The 18,786-nt window shown below is 50.7% G+C and overlaps 3 protein-coding genes across 7 annotated transcripts; 1 reads left to right on the top strand and 2 right to left on the bottom strand.

Annotated features, from left to right (window-relative positions):
• Positions 1 to 129: 129 nt before the first annotated feature.
• Positions 130 to 1,388, bottom strand: APOA2 (apolipoprotein A2). 2 transcript variants are annotated; one of them, XM_017678157.3, is made up of 4 exons: positions 1,239 to 1,388; positions 1,049 to 1,124; positions 577 to 709; positions 130 to 363 (listed from the first exon to the last, which is right to left on the bottom strand). In XM_017678157.3, the coding sequence occupies exons 2-4, from the start codon at positions 1,098 to 1,100 to the stop codon at positions 246 to 248; spliced, it is 303 nt and encodes a 100-aa protein (XP_017533646.1). In that variant the 5' UTR covers positions 1,101 to 1,124; positions 1,239 to 1,388; the 3' UTR covers positions 130 to 245. The 2 variants fall into 2 exon arrangements, with proteins under 2 accessions (XP_017533646.1, XP_017533647.1); XM_017678158.3 differs by having other exon boundaries at positions 1,286 to 1,318.
• A 1,779-nt stretch (positions 1,389 to 3,167) lies between these two features.
• On the top strand, positions 3,168 to 7,659 carry TOMM40L (translocase of outer mitochondrial membrane 40 like). Of its 2 annotated transcripts, XM_017678165.3 has the most exons (10): positions 3,169 to 3,328; positions 3,464 to 3,714; positions 3,996 to 4,063; positions 4,363 to 4,455; positions 4,735 to 4,836; positions 4,997 to 5,102; positions 5,288 to 5,410; positions 5,510 to 5,586; positions 5,799 to 5,901; positions 6,036 to 7,659. In XM_017678165.3, the coding sequence occupies exons 2-10, from the start codon at positions 3,600 to 3,602 to the stop codon at positions 6,173 to 6,175; spliced, it is 927 nt and encodes a 308-aa protein (XP_017533654.1). In that variant the 5' UTR covers positions 3,169 to 3,328; positions 3,464 to 3,599; the 3' UTR covers positions 6,176 to 7,659. The 2 variants fall into 2 exon arrangements, with proteins under 2 accessions (XP_073077401.1, XP_017533654.1); XM_073221300.1 differs by lacking the exon at positions 4,735 to 4,836 and having other exon boundaries at positions 3,168 to 3,328.
• On the bottom strand, positions 6,872 to 14,226 carry NR1I3 (nuclear receptor subfamily 1 group I member 3). 3 transcript variants are annotated; one of them, XM_017678164.3, is made up of 9 exons: positions 11,376 to 14,226; positions 10,930 to 11,066; positions 10,368 to 10,498; positions 9,052 to 9,221; positions 8,702 to 8,811; positions 8,339 to 8,484; positions 8,131 to 8,247; positions 7,835 to 7,940; positions 6,872 to 7,010 (listed from the first exon to the last, which is right to left on the bottom strand). In XM_017678164.3, exons 1-9 carry the CDS (start codon positions 11,514 to 11,516, stop codon positions 6,881 to 6,883), a joined length of 1,188 nt encoding a protein of 395 aa, XP_017533653.1. In that variant the 5' UTR covers positions 11,517 to 14,226; the 3' UTR covers positions 6,872 to 6,880. The 3 variants fall into 3 exon arrangements, with proteins under 3 accessions (XP_017533653.1, XP_017533652.1, XP_073077400.1); XM_017678163.3 differs by having other exon boundaries at positions 8,702 to 8,841; positions 11,376 to 14,219; XM_073221299.1 differs by lacking the exon at positions 11,376 to 14,226 and adding an exon at positions 11,239 to 11,356 and having other exon boundaries at positions 8,702 to 8,841.
• Positions 14,227 to 18,786: the final 4,560 nt, after the last annotated feature.

The raw sequence follows: 18,786 nt of genomic DNA, 5'->3' as shown, positions 1-18,786 counted from the left end.
TTCAACCCCCTCTCCACCCCTTCACACCAAAGCCCTCCCACTAGAAGCAGACTCCTCCCTGCCCGCCCTCCTGCTTCTCCCCAACTGCCCCGGCTTCTCCCAGTCCTCCAAACACACCAGGCTCACAGCTGGACTCCTTCAATATTTATTGTAGAAAACAGGACTGGGTAGGAAGAGGGGCTGTAGGCCTGGCCAGTGGGTATTCTAGGGGTCATCTGGGAATGGAAGACAATGGTCTGGACACCTCACTTGGCGGCAGGCTGTGTTTTGGGGTCCAAGAAATTGCTGAAGAAGTTAATCAGATCACTTCCAGCCTTCTTGACCAGGGGTGTCAGCTGCTCCTGTGTTTTCTCGAAGTAAGCCCTGGATACGGGAGGAATTAGAGGTCAGGGTGAGGGACTCTAGGCACTGCCAGGGGCCTTATTGGCAGTGGAAGGTGAGACCCAGGTCCCCAAACTAGTGCCTGGCTCCTCCTGGCATGGCAAAGCTGCTAGGTGGAGAGGCAGCCCTCCACTGGGCAGAGGAACAGACCCTAGAAACAGAAGAAATCCCTGAACCCCTTTTGCTGAGACTTACTTGGCCTGGGCCTGCAGCTCTTGGCCCTTGGCCTTCTCCATCAGCTCCTTGCCGTAGGTGGTCACGGTCTGGAAGTACTGAGAGACCAGGCTCTGCAGGCTCGGCTCTTCTGCCTGTCTCCGAACCAGAGCCCCTGCACAAACACACACACACACGCACGCACGCACGCACGCACACATACACACACACACACACACACACACACACACACACACAGTCTTCTTAGCTGCCGCCCCAACAATGAGTCCTGGCCTCCTGCCACACCTCTGCCAGCACCCAGCCCCAGCTCTCAACCCTTCCCCAAACAGGTATCCAGCTCCAGGTCTCTGGGTGGGCTTTCTGGGCTTTACAAAGGGAATGATCCTTTTGAGCCCTCTGGTTGCCAGACCTGGGCATAGGAGCACGGACAGATGGTTAGCCAGGACCCTTAGCACCTTCTCCTCCTTGGGGCCCCTTTCTATATGACACCCACCTTCAAGGCTACAGATGGTAACAAGCAGCACAGTCATCGCAAGCAGCTTCATGGCGGTAATGGCGGGGAGGGTGGCCTGGGAACAGTTGGAGGATGCTGAAGCTGAACGGGCTTCAGCCCTTCCCCAGGGGCCCTACCGAGGTGCACCCCTCCCACCCCCCGTGGTTCCCTCCCTTCCCACAGTGAAAACCTGGTCCTCTTGAGGTCCTGCTCACACCACTTGTTCCCTTAATGTACCGAGTAGGTGCGCCTGCCCTTGCCGTCTGTGCCTGGCCTGGCAGGGGAGGCAGGGGCTATATACCTGTCTGCCTCCCCACCCTCCTGTCAGGTGATAAGGACTGTGGAAGGGACCAGTGGGGCGGGGGCTATGTTGGAGTAAACAAGTTGGAGAAATGGGGGAGGAGAGAACAAGCATGTGGGGGATGCATGGGGATGGGGTGGGAGGCGGGGTGTGGGCTGGGGTGGAGGCCAAGGGGGCATACACCGGGCCTATGTGAGAGTCATGCTTTCAGGGCTTGGGGGTAGTACTCCTCACACTTTAACGCTTCAGGGAGCAGGATTCCTAGTTTTTCTCTGGAAAGCTCTGACATAACAAGCCCTCAGCCCTCAGTATCTGTCCTGTTCTCCCCAACTATACCCCCGTTATCGCAACTTGGCAGAGAGGTATTGGGGGATAGGAGAAAGGAGTTGAAATCAGGGACAGGAGTGAGGGGAGTGAGGGTTAGTAGAATAAAGGTTGGGGCCAGGGGTCAGGTGTGACTGACTGTCTCTTTTTGAGTTAATATGTAATGAGATGAGGAAGAAAATAGGAGAGCCCAGAATGACCCTCCGTGTGCTGATCAAAGAGCACACCCCACCCCCAATAAAACAAATTCAGAAAGCAGCCTCTGCCCTTCCCCTCCTAGTTGGAGGGCTCCGGCAGAAGAGGTGGATGTGAGGCTTCTACCAAGGATCAAGGTCGAAGGACCCTGGTCATTGGACCACCTTATCAGTTCTAAGTGGTGGTCAGCCAGTATGAGTCAGCAGGGGCCACACCGTCCCTCTGACCAAGGCCTCAGGCCGTGTCCCAGGCCTGATTGTGAGGGAGGGCAGAAGTACATTCCCCAGGTCTAAGGCATTTGGGTGAAATCAGCTAAGCAGATATCAGGGGCATTTGTATCTTTCACCCTGACAGGTAGAACATTCCTGAGAGTTGGTGGAGAGGTGAGGGGGCTGCAGGAGGTGACCAGAGCCCAGGAAGTCTTACTGCATCTTCAATTATCCCCCCGTGGAGCGCTCGGTATTTGAAGGGCACTCTACTGCCTTGCCCTGGCTCTGGCATGAAGTGTATTTGGAGACCCAGAGTCCATATTCACAGATTTTATTTGTCAACTTTGCTCGGGGAATCAGGGAAGGAAGTAACTACAGGGGGCAGCTGCTGTAGGGAACAGTTTTGCTAGAACGAAGGCTGTAACCCCTGCTCCTCCATCCCAAGCTCTCACGTCCGTTCTCGTTCCACCAAGAGGACAAGAGGGAGAACTTTGAGAAGGGTAGGCCTCCAAGCGGGAGCTGTGGGTCCGTGTCCTAGGAAGGGCTGTGCTCGCGAGGAGCACTCATTCGGAAGTGTGCCGTGTGCTGTGGTGTGCTGTGCAGGGCTCTGAGGCGTCCCTGGGGTGTGCGTGCGTGCGAGGATCGATATGAACGGGGGTTCGCAGGCAGTCGTTCCCTCTGCCACCCTTCGCAAAACGCCGAGTCTTCAGGCTGCACGGTGGAGGGAGCTTCAGTGCCCCAAGCCCCAACATGCTCCCGCTAGTGTCTTGGACGCCGACAGGTTTTCCGCGACCTCGGACAGGCTGGACGATCTCAGGCCAACCACTTGAGTAAGTCGAAGCAGCTCCCCATCGAGTCCCGCCCGTCTTTGAGGTTGGCGGGGTTGGAGCTCTCTGGACGGGCGGTCGGCCGCTCCTTTGCTGCCTCTTCTCCTTATTGGCCTCTGGGAGATCGAGATCGAGGCAGCTGCCCCCGCCCGTCCATCACTGGGCGGGGCCCAATCAGGGGAGGGTTGGTCTTTGAGGTCTTTTTTGCCCGGTTCCAAGATGGCGTTCACGACTACGCTGTAAATAAGGTGTGAAGCCGCAGTTCTGCCATCACTCAAGATGGCCGCCCCCATCAAGATGACCGGGGTGTGCCGGGGGGAAACGGGTTGCATGATGGCCTGAGACAGTAAGGGCTACTGCTTCCTTGCAAACCTCGCCCTGAGGTCTAGGAATGAATAGTAGAAAGACTAGGAAGCTCGGTGAGGTCTGTGATGGGGGCTAGGATTAGAGAGTGGGGGGAGGGGACAGGGTGACAGGTGGAATGAGGGATCAAAGATGGGTCGGGAGTGGGGTTCAGTCTCCCCACCGGAGCCCTCTTCCCCAACTCTTCCTGTTCCAGGTCTAGCGTCGGACCATGTGGCAGTTTCTGGGACAGGAGAGTCGGATGATGGGGGCTGGGGCCCGCGGAGGGTAGAGGGAGCAATAGCATCCTTTCCCAGGCCAATCCCAGCCCCTCCTCTTGCCTTTGGACTGAAATGGGGAACACGTTAGGCCTGGCACCGATGAGGGCTTTGCCCCGCCGCAGCCCGCGTCGAGAGGAACCTCTGCCCAACCCTGGGAGCTTCGATGAGCTGCACCGGCTATGTAAAGGTGAGAATTTGACATTTGGGTGTCTCAAATTGAAGGGATAGAAGAGAAGAGGGTCTTGAATACTGGGTGTTCAGTGATGGGAGCAGGAAAGGGGAGATCAGAGCTGGGGCATCAGGGAGGATCAGGTGCCCCACTGGAGTGGAGCATTTCGTTGCAGGACTTGAAAGGAGGTCAGTTCCTCCAAAGAGCTTCATTTAGAATGAAGAGGGCAAACTGCTTCTTGGGGTAGGGGCCTTGTCTGTGCTTATTCCTTCCCTTCCCCTCCCCTCCACCCCCTTCAGATGTATTCCCAGCACAGATGGAGGGAGTGAAGCTCGTTGTCAACAAGGCTCTGAGCAGCCATTTCCAGGTGCTCTCCCTTCTCTGGCCCCTCCTTCCGACCCCTCTCTGCCTGTCCCTGGGTCCTCCTCTTGCTTGCTTTGTGCTCCAGCCTTAACTAGCTCGTCTGGGACAAACGAGGGAGGGTGTGGGGCTCTCTTACTCCCCTTGCCTGTGGGACTTACTGCTTTTAACCTGATGGCCCTCTGTATATGTTGGAATATTTGGGATTCTTAAGAGCCCTTCTGAACCGGGAGAAGATGAAGGGTGGGATGGGGGGCTGAAATGGAGCAGGAATGCTCTCTCCTCCAGTGACTTCTCTTTCCTTAGGTGGCTCACACCGTGCACATGAGTGCTCTGGGCTTGCCAGGCTATCACCTCCACGCGGCGTATGCAGGGGACTGGCAGCTTAGCCCCACTGAGGTGAGGGCTCCACACACCTGTGTCACCTCCCTAAAAGCCCACCTGGGACCCAGGAGGAGGAGGAAATGTGTGTGTGTTATGGGGAAGACTGAGCAGGCCACCTACCTGCTTCCCGTTTCTTCTGAATGGGAGAGGGCGGAGAAACACTTCTATCACGAGCCAGTTTGTCTTTGTGGCTCCACTAGGGGGCGCTAGGGACTGCTAAAGAAATCCCACGTAGTACTCTCTAGGTTGAGCGGTGCCATCGGGCTCAGTCTTACTGTCTACACTCTTCAACAGGTGTTCCCCACTGTGGTAGGGGATATGGACAGCAGTGGCAGCCTCAATGCCCAGGTCCTGCTCCTCCTGGCAGAGCGGCTCCGAGCCAAGGCTGTCTTCCAGGTGACCTGTGGGTCCTGCCTCCATCCACTGAAGCATTTCCTCTTTCTCCGTCCTCCATGAGTGTCCTGCTCTGGGGGCTTCAGGGCTCCAGGGGGAGTAGCAGAGGCAACAGTGATCGTAAAGAGTGGGGGAGGTTTTACTTCTTGCTCTCCCTACCCAGACGCAGCAGGCCAAGTTCCTGACGTGGCAGTTTGATGGCGAGTATCGGGGAGATGACTACACAGCCACTCTGACCCTAGGAAATCCTGACCTGATTGGGGAATCGGGTGAGGAATTGGAACAGGGTTTGTTTTATCTTGGCTGCCCACATGCTGTGCCTCTTGGTCGTCTGTGCAGTTCAAGGATTAGGAAAGAAAGTTCTTGGGCAGGCTGGGGTGGGGGCTTCTGGGGGTGAGGGGACAGGTCTGGATGTGGCCTCTAAGCTGACTCCGTGTCTCGCCCTCCCCCGCAGTGATCATGGTTGCCCACTTCCTGCAGAGCCTCACTCACCGGCTGGTGCTGGGAGGAGAGCTAGTTTATCACCGGCGGCCAGGCGAGGAAGGCGCCATCTTAACACTGGCTGGGAAGTACTCTGGTACGGGATGAGGAGGGGAAATTGTGGGCTTGGCTGGGGTTCCTGGCCTGTGTCCTACTGCAATAATTCCCCTTTTCTCCTGTACTTTGCTTTTTACAGCTGTACACTGGGTAGCTACATTGAATGTGGGATCAGGTGGGGCCCATGCGAGTTATTACCACAGGGCAAATGAACAGGTGAGACCACTGATCCCACCCCCAGCCCCAGCAAGTCAGTTGGGACCCTGTACCCGTTCAGGCCATGCGGAACCTGCTGACCTCCTCCTTCCTGCCCCCACTACACCTAAACCTCCTGCATGCCTCCATTCTGCTGAGGAGAGTCCTCTGCCAGGACCCCTCCTGTCTTCATTGAGACAGACCCCTCTTCCGTCCTTGCCCGCGGTTCTTAGGTTCAAGTTGGAGTGGAGTTTGAGGCGAACACGAGACTACAAGACACGACCTTCTCCTTCGGTTACCACCTGACTCTGCCCCAGGCCAACATGGTGTTTAGAGGTGAGGACTATTGAGATGGCACTCAAGGTGCTGAGGGACTGGGTGGGGACAGAGGGAAGGAGGCGACACGTTACTTCTGCTGACCCCTTTCTCCAAGCCCTGTGAAATAACCGAGTCTGTATTCTCCCCAACAGGCTTGGTGGATAGTAACTGGTGTGTGGGTGCTGTGCTGGAGAAGAAGATGCCCCCGCTCCCCGTCACCCTAGCCCTTGGAGCCTTTCTCAGTCACTGGCGCAACAGATTCCACTGTGGCTTCAGCATCACCGTGGGCTGAGGTTGTCCCCGAGCCAGCCCGCACAGCAGCTGGGACCTCTGAGTCAGGTGCCCAGGGCCAGAGACCAGGCCCCTCTCCAGAGCCCACCTTGCTGGGTGACCTAGGTCCCAGGAGCAGTGTGGGTGGTAGGACCATGCTCTCCTCAGAACTGCAGCTGCCACAGGGGCGGCTGATGGGGCAGTGGCATGAGGCTCCCTCTTCTGCCACCAGCCTCAGTGTCATCACCTTCATGTCTGTGGCTCTGGACTAAGGGAGAAGGATTAAGGGGTCTGTCCAGCCCAAGTTTCTCCCCTCACTCCGTGTGGATCAAAGCTCCTAGCCTCCTCCTCTTCAGAGCAGCAAAGTCTGCCTGGGATTAGCTCCCCATCCTGTTTGCCATCCCAGGGTCTCCCAAGGCTGGGAAAGAAGGGCTGAAGGGCTAAATCTCTGACCTCACAAATTGGGACCCACCCATTCCCAGAAGGAGCTTCTTTGCCTCTTAGCCCTGAGGCTTCCTCCTTCCCTGTGTTCTGTGCTTCCAGAGAACAACTTTGTCCTCCTGCTAAGCCCCGACCCCTCCCGTGACTGCATGAAGAGGCAGTTTCTCTTTAGTCTTTCATTGTATTCACTGGGCTCCCTTCCTACTGGTGCCAAGCGCTGGGCCCAGCCTTTCCCCGTTCTAGTACAGTGAGTCCGGGCAGGCCGGGCCGGAGGTGAGCGGGGGCCTCAGCTGCAGATCTCCTGGAGCAGGGGCATCATGGCGGACAGTCCCCGGACGTGCTGGATCTGGTACCCATACGCGTTGTTAATGCTCCGGAGCTCAGCCAACAGGCCCAGCAGCTTCGCGTACAGAAACCTTTGAGGTCACCGGGGGAAGAGAAGGGAAATAGGGCAGCTGAGAGTCTTGTCTCGAGACCCCGATCCCCTGACCTGCCCCTCAGTGAAGCTATGTGTGAATGCCAGAGAAAATCATGCTGTGGTATGGCAAACTTATTGACGGTTCTGCAGGTCCCTACAGCGGCCTCTGCCTGACACCGTCTTCTCTCACCGTGCTGTTTTCCTGAGGGGCAAGTGTGAAGAAAGCCCCAGACTTGGCCAGAGCGTCAGCCATGTGGGATCTGAGCATCTAGCCTTCTAGAGCAGATTCTAGAAGGTGGGTGTGTTCTGCGGTGTAAAGCAGTCCTCTTCTGGCAGCAAGGACAGAGGGGGAGCATAACTCAGAGCTTGGATAGATCAGGGACTGTTGAACCACGGACTGAGTTTGGTCATGAAACTGAATGATCGTGACTTCAAGGGGAATGAAAAATTAAAGGAACTGGCCCAGAGGAGAGGAGGGGAAAGAAAAAGGAATGAACAAGACTCTCAAACAGCTGCTTTAGACTGGGGAAGTTGGATTGGTGAGATGATGGATACCATCAATTTCAGGAATGCTGTTGGATAGAGCCTGTGAGCTACTACTTTGCATCTCTCCTGAATAAAAAAAAATCTGGAAAAAAGAGATAAAACAGCAGTAGAAGCAATTTGGATGCCAGAACTATATGAGACAGGAAGGAAGGACTAGACTCCCAAGGGACTTGGTTTCCCAAAGGGCAGGACAGCAAAGGATTCATCCTGAGCTCGGTGTTTCTCCGGCCCCCTCCTGCCCTGGGCAGCCTCCAAGCCCCCAGTCTCCCACTGTACCGATCCTGGGGCCTTGGTCGCTGTTTTTTTATGTAGCTCTGCAGGGTCAGTGCCATCTCTTCTTGCAGCTGATCAATCTGCTCCCTTCGGGTAACCCCAGGCCGGTCTGTAAGATGGGGAGTGGGGAAGAGCAAGGTTGGGGTGGGGGCTTGGGCTGCAGTTCCCCAGTGGGCCGAGGCTGGGGAAACTGTTCATAGGTTTAAAGACTAAAAGGCCTGGGATGGGTGGGTTCCGGGAGCTGGGAGTTTGGGTCCAGGTGGTGGAATAAAAGCTTCTGGGCTTTTGGGACTACTTACCGGGAGAGAAGAGGGCCATGGCAGCCATGAGCACATACTCAGGTTCCTGGAGGTGCAGTCGCCGCAGTGTCCCATGGAAGTGGAAGAGCAACTCTAAAAACTCTTCCTGGAACCCCACTGTGGGAAACACGAGGCTTAGGAGCTTCGTACTTCGCCACATACCATCCCACAAGGACACACGTCCTCTACTATTCCAGCACCGTCTCACCATGGACTCCATCTTCTATTGTGTAGCGAAGAGGCCCACAGAAGAAGTTGTGTGTTTGCAGACAGAAGGTGGTATTGAGTGCGATATGACAGATTTCTACAGCTGCTCCCTTGAGAAGGGAGATCTGGTCCTCCATGGGCAGGGACCTGTGGGGAGCAGGAAATGAGGACACTGTAGACTCTACCGTGAGCTTCAGAGACAGAGAGGGACTCTTAGCTATGACTGAGATACTTAAAGTTGGCAATTCAAGACCCAGGCTTGGAAAGGCAGAGGGATGCATTAGTTTGTCAGGGACTTTGGTGGGTGGGGCAGATTGTAATTTACCAGAGTTTTTTTTCCTGAAAGGTAAGGGGAGGTCAGTACCGGAAGAGGGGCAGGTCCTTGGTGAACTTGATGATTTGCTGCACCATGAAAGTGTTGATGTCTGCAAAGTGCATGAGCAGAGGCAGTCCCGGGGCGAGGGTGGCCAAGGGCTGGTGGTGGATGAAGAGATGAGCTGGAGGCTGTAGAGATCAGAGCCTGAGGGAGGGGCTCTGGTTGTGGTGACCTCCTTTGGGCCTTGGACAGGGTCCAGGCCAAGAAGCCTGTGTGGTCTGCGGTTCTGGAGATGTCCTGTTCTCTATTTTAGTGCATGGCACACAGCCCCCTCCCTCCGGCCAGCCTCCTGGGGCACCCCTTGGTCACATTCCAACCCAAATCCTGTGGGTGCTCACCCTGAACTGCACAAACTGGTCAAACATGGCACCCATGTGGCGGGTGTGGGCCCCGAGGAGGGTGCGAACCAGCTCTTTCTGCTCCTTGCTCAGCAGCATTGGCGCGCACTGTGCCCGTCGCCGGGCCTGCCTTGCTCGCCGCAGTGCCAGGGCTTCTGCCGACAGGATCACTGTGCTCGGACAAGGGATGTGGCAAAGCCATTGAGACCAGCAGAGAACAGCCCCGCTCTGCCAGCCCCCAGTTTGAGACCCCTCAGATGCCCTTCCCAGTGAAGATGCAGAGAGGGAGAGGAGTTCCTGAGGCCTCCTTGGTCCTGGTGGGGTCCCAGAGGCTCCAGGGGGCACGGGCTTCCTGCATGCTTTCCCTACCCTGGGAGGCCCTGCAGCGGGAAACAGTGCACTGTGGAGAGTGAAGCATGCTGGGGAGTAAGGGGGGCCACCGTGAGATGTCTGGCTTCTGGGGAACATTGCCCAGGGAGAGCTCTTGATACCTAAAACATCACCTTAAGTTTGCATGGCAAAATTTCAAACCTCCCTGGATGAAACAATCCTGTGTATAGAGAGGATAGGTGATATTAACCATATATTTTAGAAATGTAAAGAGGCTGACATTCCAGTGACAGGCCCAAGGTCACAAAATATTTAAGTGATGTAGACAATTCAAGCCAAATTTTTTTTACCTCTGCAGTTTCCTTTCCACTGCTCCATATGGAGAGCAATGTGATTTCATGGAAAAAGCAGGGATTTGGGAGTCAGATGAGTTGGCATACTGACTCTACAACTTTGTAGCTGAATGAAACTGGGCAAGCTGACTTCTGCACGGCCTAGTTACATTATCTGTTGGGAGCACAGCCTAATTCCTGGCACAGAGCAAAAGCATTAAGCAGTCAACAATTATCAAGTACCTACTAAGTGACAGGCACTGTACTTGCAAGCTAGAAGAGAAAAAGCAAACCAGGAGAGTATCTAGGGGCAGTGTTCTGGGGAGTGGGTGTGACAAGTGCGAGTGCAAGTGAATAGAGAGGGCCTGGCGTGTTTGAGGGTGGCACTGGGAGTCAGCGTGGCTGGGATAGATTGAGCAAGGGGGAAGAGTAGGAAATAAAATCTGAGAGGTGGTATGGGGGTGGGGCTGGGAACTAGACCATGAGATCATGGACCGTAAGAGATGAGGAGCCATTAGAGGTTTTGAACAGAATTGTGGCATCATCTGATTTGTTTCAAGAAGCATTCTCTGCAGGCTGTGTGGAGAATACGCTGTGGGAACAAGGGCAAAGCAGAGACATAGTGGATTCTTGGGATGGTGGGGGCCAACTCACTGTCCTTCCTCATGCCAGCATCTAGGCACTTCTGCAACCTGCAGGCCTGGCAGTGGCGCCTCTGGGCCTTGGTGACCGTGCAGCTTCCAGCAAAGGGGCAGGTGAGACAGGTGCTTTTGCTAGCTGTTCGTCTGTGGGAGCCAGGGCCCGTGTGAGGGTTGGGGATAGCGGTGAGCAGGCAGGTATGTGAGGAGCTGAGATGGCATGGAGTAAAAGAACCAGTGGTTGCACGGGCTAATCTGAGCTGTGCCCAAAGGTCCCCAAGGGTAGATGGGGTACAACACATCTCAAGTATTTCAGGGGGCACAGGGTCACTCAGGAGAGCGTAGGTCGTGCTTTGCAGGCATTCAGTACATAATAAGTACTCCTGACTAAGGGATTGTGTCCATAGGATAAACGCTCAGCCTTCCCTCTGTTATTATGCTACCTGTTTATGCAGTGTTGAGGTTGGCAGGATGTAGCGGGCTAGCCACAGGATGGTGGGGCTCTGGGATGCCGGCGTAGCGTAGCCGGGCTAGCCTGGGCACGTGCCAGCACCTTCCTCTCGGCGGAGAGCTCTCACCTGAAGAAGCCCTTGCAGCCCTCACAAGTCAGGGCGTGGAAGTGATAGCCTGTAGCTCGGTCCCCGCATACAACACAGTGCCTCTGCTCATCGTCCCCACTGACCATGGCTTCAAATGTGGTGGCTGTCACAGGCCCCTGAATGAGGGAGGGGTAGGCAGTCAGCTCTGGGACACCCTTGACCCTCTCCTCCCCTTCTGCAGAGCCTCTCCCCAGCCTGCCCTGGACCTGACCCCTTGCATTATCTGTACTTTAGTGCTTTTGGTCTCTGCTGCCCTCCCTCACTCCTCCTCCCCCGACAATTTCCTACCTGTTCCTCTTAGGCAGCCTGTCACCTGCAGGCCACAGAATCTGGTGTGGGTGCCTCTCCCCAAACTCTCCCTCTGCCCCTTCTCCCCCCTTGATGGGCTGCCAGCATGTGGGGTTAGGGATTACAGCCCTCAGTACCTGGAAAACAGAACCTTCTGTTGTGTGTGTGGCCTCCAGTTGTTCGCAGTGCCTGTTTAGGTAGGGCACAGACTCTGAACCCAGGGCAAAGGCCTGGGTGGGAGGTCTTCCCAGCATGCCCATGGTGGTGGTTGCTGGCATATGGGGAGGGACCTCGGTGGGCAGAGACCTCGTGACTTATTAGATGCTGCTCCCTCTCAGACCCATGGAGATTTTCCCTATTGCAGAACTTGAGGCTAGATCTACAGCCTCCTCTGTACGTGGATCCTGGCCAAGCTGGGAAGAGGAGAGACAGAACAAGCTCTTTCACATGCAGTTTGTCAATAGCGGGAGACTAAGCATGATAGTGGCACAAGCCTCCCCAAGGGAAAGTGCTTAGAAAGAGGCTGGGGTCTAAGAGCTCAGATAAAGAGCTAGAAGAGGTCCCACTTCGTGACTAGGGAGAGCAGAGAATTAAATCAGAGAAGTGTCTAATACATTAGAAGTAGTTGGGATTAATCTGGGGACTGGGGCCAGAGCTGGCTTCATGGGTGTGTGACCTGCACAGTCACACAAGGCCCTGTGTCTAGAGGGGTCTAGGGTTTGGTTCATTGCTCTGCTATTGCCGCCTCAGCATTCTTAATGATTTTTGAACAAAGGGCTCTGCATTTTCATTTTTCAGTAGGCTCTGCACATTTTGTACCTGGTCCTGTCTGGAGCTACGATGAAAAACTTCTAAGAAGTTTAAGGATCAGAAAATCAGAAGTAGGAGTCTCACTGGAGTTGTCCAGTATGCCACTGACACTGAAGATTTTTGCAGGTGTAAAAACTATACTCTTAACATACCCTGCCAATGTCTATGAACAGAAAAAGTAACTCCAAAAGCTATGTGGATGTTTTGGGGCTGGACACTACTTTAGGTACCTCTCTGTTGGATGAACCCAATATCACACCAGACTGGAATACAATCCAAAACTCAGTCTTTCCATCTGAAGAGCCTTTCCCACTGCAGATCTCACTGGGTGTTCACTGTTCCTGCACTTAACACCAATTTCTTTCACTAGAAATAAGTATTTTTCTTTTTTCCTTCTTTTTTCTTTGTTTTTAAAGTTAAGTTATAATTAATGTTGTTTTAAAGATGGATTAAAAGCCCAAGTGCAGGCTAGAGTCTTAAAACATACACAGAGAGACAGAGAGAAGAGACTGAGTTAAAAAGAGCCTGTTTAGGTTCCCAGAATGAGCTGGTGGAAACCTTCATCTCACATGGCACAACACCCAAGTATGCCTAACTCACTGCACTGTGAGATGAGCTGGGTTCCGGGGAGCACTGGTGCTGAGATCTGGTCCTGGGGAGGTGCTGAGCATATGTACGTGCATGTATCTGTTGGTATGTTGGCTTGAGCATGATTCTGAAAATTCATACTAACTCATTCAGGCTGTAAATACTGACTGAGAACCTACTACATGTTAGACACTAGGGATAAATAGATGTAGAAGATGCTCACTTGCCCTCATTTTTTTTTAATTGTGCTAGTGGGGAAAACAGACCTTTAAACAGAGAGAAAAAACTACCGTCAGATCAATGATGTGCTATGCATAGAGCATTACGGGACCGCAAAAGAGGGGCACCTAATCCTGCTTTGGCAAAGGGGTATTGAGGAGGCAGGAAAGGCTTCCTGGAGGAGTGACAACTGAGTTGATTTTAAAAGAATAATGAGGAGTTAATGAAATAATGAAAATAAAAGGTGGTTTAGGGTTAAGGTACAACCTGAGAAGTTCGAGAAGCTAAGTACATAAAAATGGATGTGGTTGAACCACAAACAGGCCTCTCTCCCTGGAGCATGACATTGCAGACTGGGAGAGGGGAGAGAGAAGTCTGAAGAAGTGGTCCGTGAGGCTGAGATGTAGGGAGGACCAGTTTAGTGGGGGTTCCTGTGCCCGACTAAGCACCTTGAGTTCATCAGGGTCTTTTAAAGGGTAAGCTGGGAAATGACGAGGTCATATCTCTTCTAGATAGATCTGTCTTATTCTAAACAGCTTACTTTGCTAGCTGTTTGGAAGATGGTCTTGAGAGGGCAAGACTGGAGGCAAAGAGACCAGGAGAAAACTGCTTCCATCGTTGGGTGAGAGAAGATTCAGCCTGAGTGGGGATAGTGGTAGGATGCACAGGAGGAGAGGGTTTTGAAAAACACATGAGAGTTGAAATAACCTGGAGACAATCCAGTGTCCGTCAGTGGAGACATGGATGGATGGATAAAAAATGTGAATACACACACACACACACACAGAAATGTTATTCAGTCATAAAAAGAAGGAAATCCTGTCATTTGCAACAAATGGATGAATCTTGAGGGCATTATGCTAAGTGAAATAAGTCAGATAGAGAAAGATAAATACTATATGATCTCACTTATGTGTGGAATCTAGAAAAAACTCATAGAAACAGAGATCAGATTTGTGATTGCTGGAGGTGGGGGTTGTGGGAATTGGGTGAAGGTGGTCGAAAGGTATGAACTCCCAGTTATGAGAGAGAAAAATTCTGAGGATGTCATATACAATATGGTGACTGTAGCTAACAATACATTAATAGTATTGTGTATTTGAACGTTGCTAAGCGAGTAAATCTTTTTTTAAAGGTATTATTGATATACACTCTTATGAAGGTTGCACATGAAAAAACAATGTAGTTACTACATGCACCCATATTATCGTGTCCGCCCCATGTCCCGTTGCAGTGACTGCCCATCAGTGAAGTAAGATGCCACAGAGTCACTATTTGCCTCTGAGGGAGTAAATCTTAAAGCTCTCATTACAAAGGAAAAAATTTTTGTAACTATGTGAGGTGAATCATTTCATGATATATACATACATCAAATAATTGTTGTACACCTTATACAATATTTCAATAAAACTGGGAAAAATAAAATGGAAATCACTGTCAACTCCCCACAAACTAACTCCTCCGTTGTTACCTAACTTGATGACTATGCCAACATGAGAAGGTGGAAGGAAGATGGGCTTTGGAGTCATACAGACAGGTCAAATTCTGACTCTGGCTCTTGCCAGCTGAATTACTTTTTTTTTTTTTGCACTTTTCCTAATTATTTGACATCACTGAGACCCAGCTCTGTGGGAGTCAGATATGATGAGGCTGGGCCAATCCCAGGCAGGAGAAGGGAGGCTGACTCCCCCTCCCAGATCGGTATTGAATCCTGAGGCAGCCGTTCAGGCTGGGGGAGAGATGCAGGCTGGGGGAGAGATGCTCCGGCGGAGGGCCGCCCTTTCACCTGGGGCCCGGGGATTGCCCTGAGCCTTATTCTTGCAGTTGCCCTGGGGCCACACCTCACTGAGCTTGCTCTTCTATGTACAGAATGCTCCCCGAGCTTCACAGTCTCTCCCCAGGGAGCCGACTGAGACTGGATCTGCTGCAGGATGCGCCTGGCACCCACAGTGAACAGCCTTGCGGGGTTAACTGATGTCCTTACCCTCTTTCAACATGCCTGTTCCAAGCCAGGGTCAGAAAAACATCTGTGTTGGTTGTGGCCTGGGGGGGTTAAGCTTTCTGAACTTCAGTTTTCTAATCTGGAAAATGTGGTTAATAGCACACACTAGCCAGATTTGTTGTGAAGACATATGTAAAGTAAGTAACGTATGTAAAGTTCCTTAGACAGTGCTTGGAACGTGCAAGGAAGTTGATTCAAATTCATTCTTTATCCTCTTCCTTTCCCTCCTCTTCTACTGCTACCCTTTCCCAGAGGCCAAGCCAGAAGCTGGGGAGTCACCAAGCCTCCTTTCTCTCCCTCATTCTCTAAAAATCATCAGATGCCATGCCTTGACATTCCTGTCTCCTGAACTGTACGTGCCCACTGCCTCTTAGCTGAGTTCAGGCCCTCATCATTTTCTACTTATCACCTCAGTAAGCTATTAAATCATTCTCCCTACGACTAGCCCCATCTCCTCCCAACCAACCCTCCACACTGCTGCTATTTCTAAAATGCAAATATGACCATGCCTCTTCCCTGCTTAAAATTCTTCATTTGCTTCCCATCACCTTCAGGATAAAATCCAATCTCTAGTGTGTCACACAAAGTCCTTTGTGATCTGGCTCCTATTTATCACTCTGGCCTCATCTGTTCCAATCCTGCTTCCCTCCTTTGACCTAACACATCACATTTTGGCTCTTGATGTGCTTCAGCATCTTGCATTCCCTGAACAAGTTGTGCTCACTCACCTCTGAACATCTGCCCTTGTTATTCTGTCTGGTTGGAATTATTATACACACTACCACTTCCAAATCACTGCACATCCGCCTCCCCTGGTCTTCCCTGATATTCTTGCCCCTTCAGGCCTGAGCACAGATCACCGCTGGGAGCCTGTGGGTTAGAGCTTACACGTTCATGTATACTCTGCATGCACATTGATCATAGCACTTAACATGTTACAGAGCGATTGTCTTTTTGATTCTGTCAATCAGCTGTGAGTTGGCAAAGTCAAGAGCTGCTTGTTTTATTTTCAGACCCTTAGAGTCTTGTATACTCCCAGAACATATAACAAATGTTTATGGAATGGATAAATAAATAAGTAGCTAGGATATAAATTAAGGCCTGATTGCAAACTCATGCTCTTTTCATGTGGCACCATATGTTATTATTTGAGAATGCATTAATTCATTCAACAAATACTAATGGGTATCTACTTTGTGCCAGGCATTTTCTAGCAGTGTAGGTTTCATGATGTCATCGGGATACATTCCAGTTTTCCTTTTTAGTTGCTGTGTTTCAATAGCTGATTATCCTTTGCTGTCCTGATTCTCTGACAGGATGCTCGCTAGTCTTCTAGTCTGATTCCAGATTCCTTTCTGACTTCTGAACCAGTGCTGCCAGCTGTTCCTACCTGCTATGTGTGCATTTGACATGTGACTGACCTCACTCAGGTGTCTATTGGGCCAAATTTCCAATCTGGTCCTGTTATATGCTGTTTGGCTCCCCAGGTCCTGACACAAACAGTTCTTTGAACAAAAAGGGTCCCGGCTACCTCCGCCGTTGCACCTTGCAATCTGGTTTTAATATTCCTTCTCTAAATTCACCAGTGATCTCCTGTGGCCTATTTAATTCAATGGCTTTTCTCTTATATTTCTTTCAATTAACCTCCCTACTGCTTTTGACTCCCTGACAGCCACATTATTTTCTTTGACACTTTTTCTCTGCAGCTTCGGTGATGTTATGCATCCCTGATTTTCCACTTGTTTTTCTAATCGCTCTTTTTTTCTTTCTCTTCTAGGGGATTTTCCTCTTTTCTAAGTCTGTTGGTTAGGAAAAACTGTGGGGTTTTCTCCTAAGACTCGATTGCAACCTCCCCCACCTTATTTCCCCTGCAAGAATAATCTAAAAATGAGATCGTGCAAGGCTCAGGTTTAAATTCTTTATTGTGATATTCAAGACTCTCACACATCTCCTGCAGCTTCCCCATTACAAGCCTCAGTCTATAACCCCCATCTATAAACCCCATAAACCTCAGTCTTCTTTCATTATTTGTTTTTCTCTTGTTACCACCCAGATGCCAGACAGACAGATCTTTTTTTTCCCCTTCCTCCCTTCCTTCTATCGCTTGTCTAAATTTTATCCTTCCTTTACAGCCCAAATCCCATTTTCCCCAGGAAGCTTTTGACACTTTTGGTCCTGGACAGTGTCTTTCTTCTTTGATCCATTACTGTTTATTATTATACAACTTACTGTCGTAGCATACTTGGGCCCTTAATCATCTGTGGCAGCCCTGGCAATTTATGGCCAGTGAACCAAATCTGGCTTGCTTCTTATTTTTGCACAGCCTGTGAGCTAAGAATGGTTTTTATTAAAATTTTAGAGGAAGAAAAAGACTATTCCGTGATGCATAAAAATTATATGAAAGTCACACTTTATTCTTGTCCCAAAGTAAAGTTTTATTAGGATATAGCCACACATTTATTTACATATTGTCTATGACTGCTCTCAAGCTATAGTGGGAGGCTTGAGTTGTTTCGACAGAGACCAAAAGGCCTGCAAAGCCTAAAATATGTATTACCTGTCAGTTACAGAGAAAGTTTGCTGATCTCTGACCTAGGTTCTTGAATTCTTTTCATAATCTTTGCATAGCTGTTTAAGAACTTAGGAGAGGTCTGCTTCACTAAAGACAAGCTTTTTAATGCTAATTAGCTATTCATTAGAAAGGTGGGGGATGCCAAAGGAGTAGGTTGCATAGAGTGAGTAGGAGCTAGCCTAGTTAGAGACGTGGTAGCTTAGGCAACCAGATTCCATTGGAAAGTGAGAGTCAGAGGATCTCAGGTGGATGGGGGGAAAGACATCTTTCCATCTTTGTTTCTGACTTGGCAGAGGAAATGTAACAGCACAGAGGCTCTAGCTAGAGGAAGGGTATTTTGTGTCTTATCTGAATGTGGTTGTTGAGAAGAGATCAATGGTTACTGGCTGAGAGTGGCTCAGCTATTCATGACTCAGTTATTACAGGTCATGAAAGGAACTACCAAAAGACTGTGACAGCTAAAGCCGACAGTGTTTGGCTTTGGCCGACTGGTGCTGAAAGTGGGCTAGGAGGTTTTACAATGCCTCGAAGTAGCACAGGCAAGAGAATTGAAGGATTTCCTTAAAGAAACAAAAACTAGATGCTTAGATGAACAGGAATAGCAGTTGCGGTCATCAGAAAGTTCATGACTTTTACCTTGGCATTCAATTTCTTTTCATCTTGCACTGATCTTATTTTTTTTTTCTTAAAACTGATACAACATAGTAATTATTTAGCAAGTTTCCATCTTATTGGAAGATAATACTATAGAGATTGGACTGTGGGCTTTATCTTTCATAATGTGCTCCCTACACTTGGGCAGAGTGGACTCTGGTCCACCACGGTACTGTGAAACTCAAACATGGGCCGCCAAATGCGTTGCTACCTGAATTACAGGAAAAAACAAGCTTCACTGGAGGAGACAGGACTCGCATATTGAAACCTATTTTAATATGCCATTGTAACCTAGGTGCAAGGTCATAATAAGTGTGTCTCCTTTTTGTCTCCTTTTTTAATAGCTTCACCACCAAGCCTAGCAGAGTGGAGTGCACTTTGTCAGACTGAGCTTGAATGAATAAGCAGTTGTAAACTAACTTTTGGGGGGAGCTCATTACCTATTCAAGCGGATGCTAGGGGATCATCCTTTTGTTGGAGAAGGATTTTTTGCATTATGTGGGAGGTAGGATTGATGAATCTTAAAATGTCTTTCAACTTCTAAGATCTATATGCTCTTCCAAGTCTAACTGGCACTCTATAATTTCCTTGTTGTTTTTTTTTTGTCAGAGAATACCATCCACTTTCTCTCTCTCTCTCTCTCTCCTTCCCTTCCTCCCTTGTGCCCTTCTCTTATCCAGATCGCCATTCGATTACTAAATAC

This window comes from Manis javanica, chromosome 14 (assembly GCF_040802235.1).
Source record: "Manis javanica isolate MJ-LG chromosome 14, MJ_LKY, whole genome shotgun sequence".
Lineage (NCBI taxonomy): Eukaryota > Metazoa > Chordata > Mammalia > Pholidota > Manidae > Manis > Manis javanica.
The sequence above is the reverse complement of the archived record's forward strand: the minus strand, read 5'-3'. Positions and strand labels throughout refer to the sequence as shown.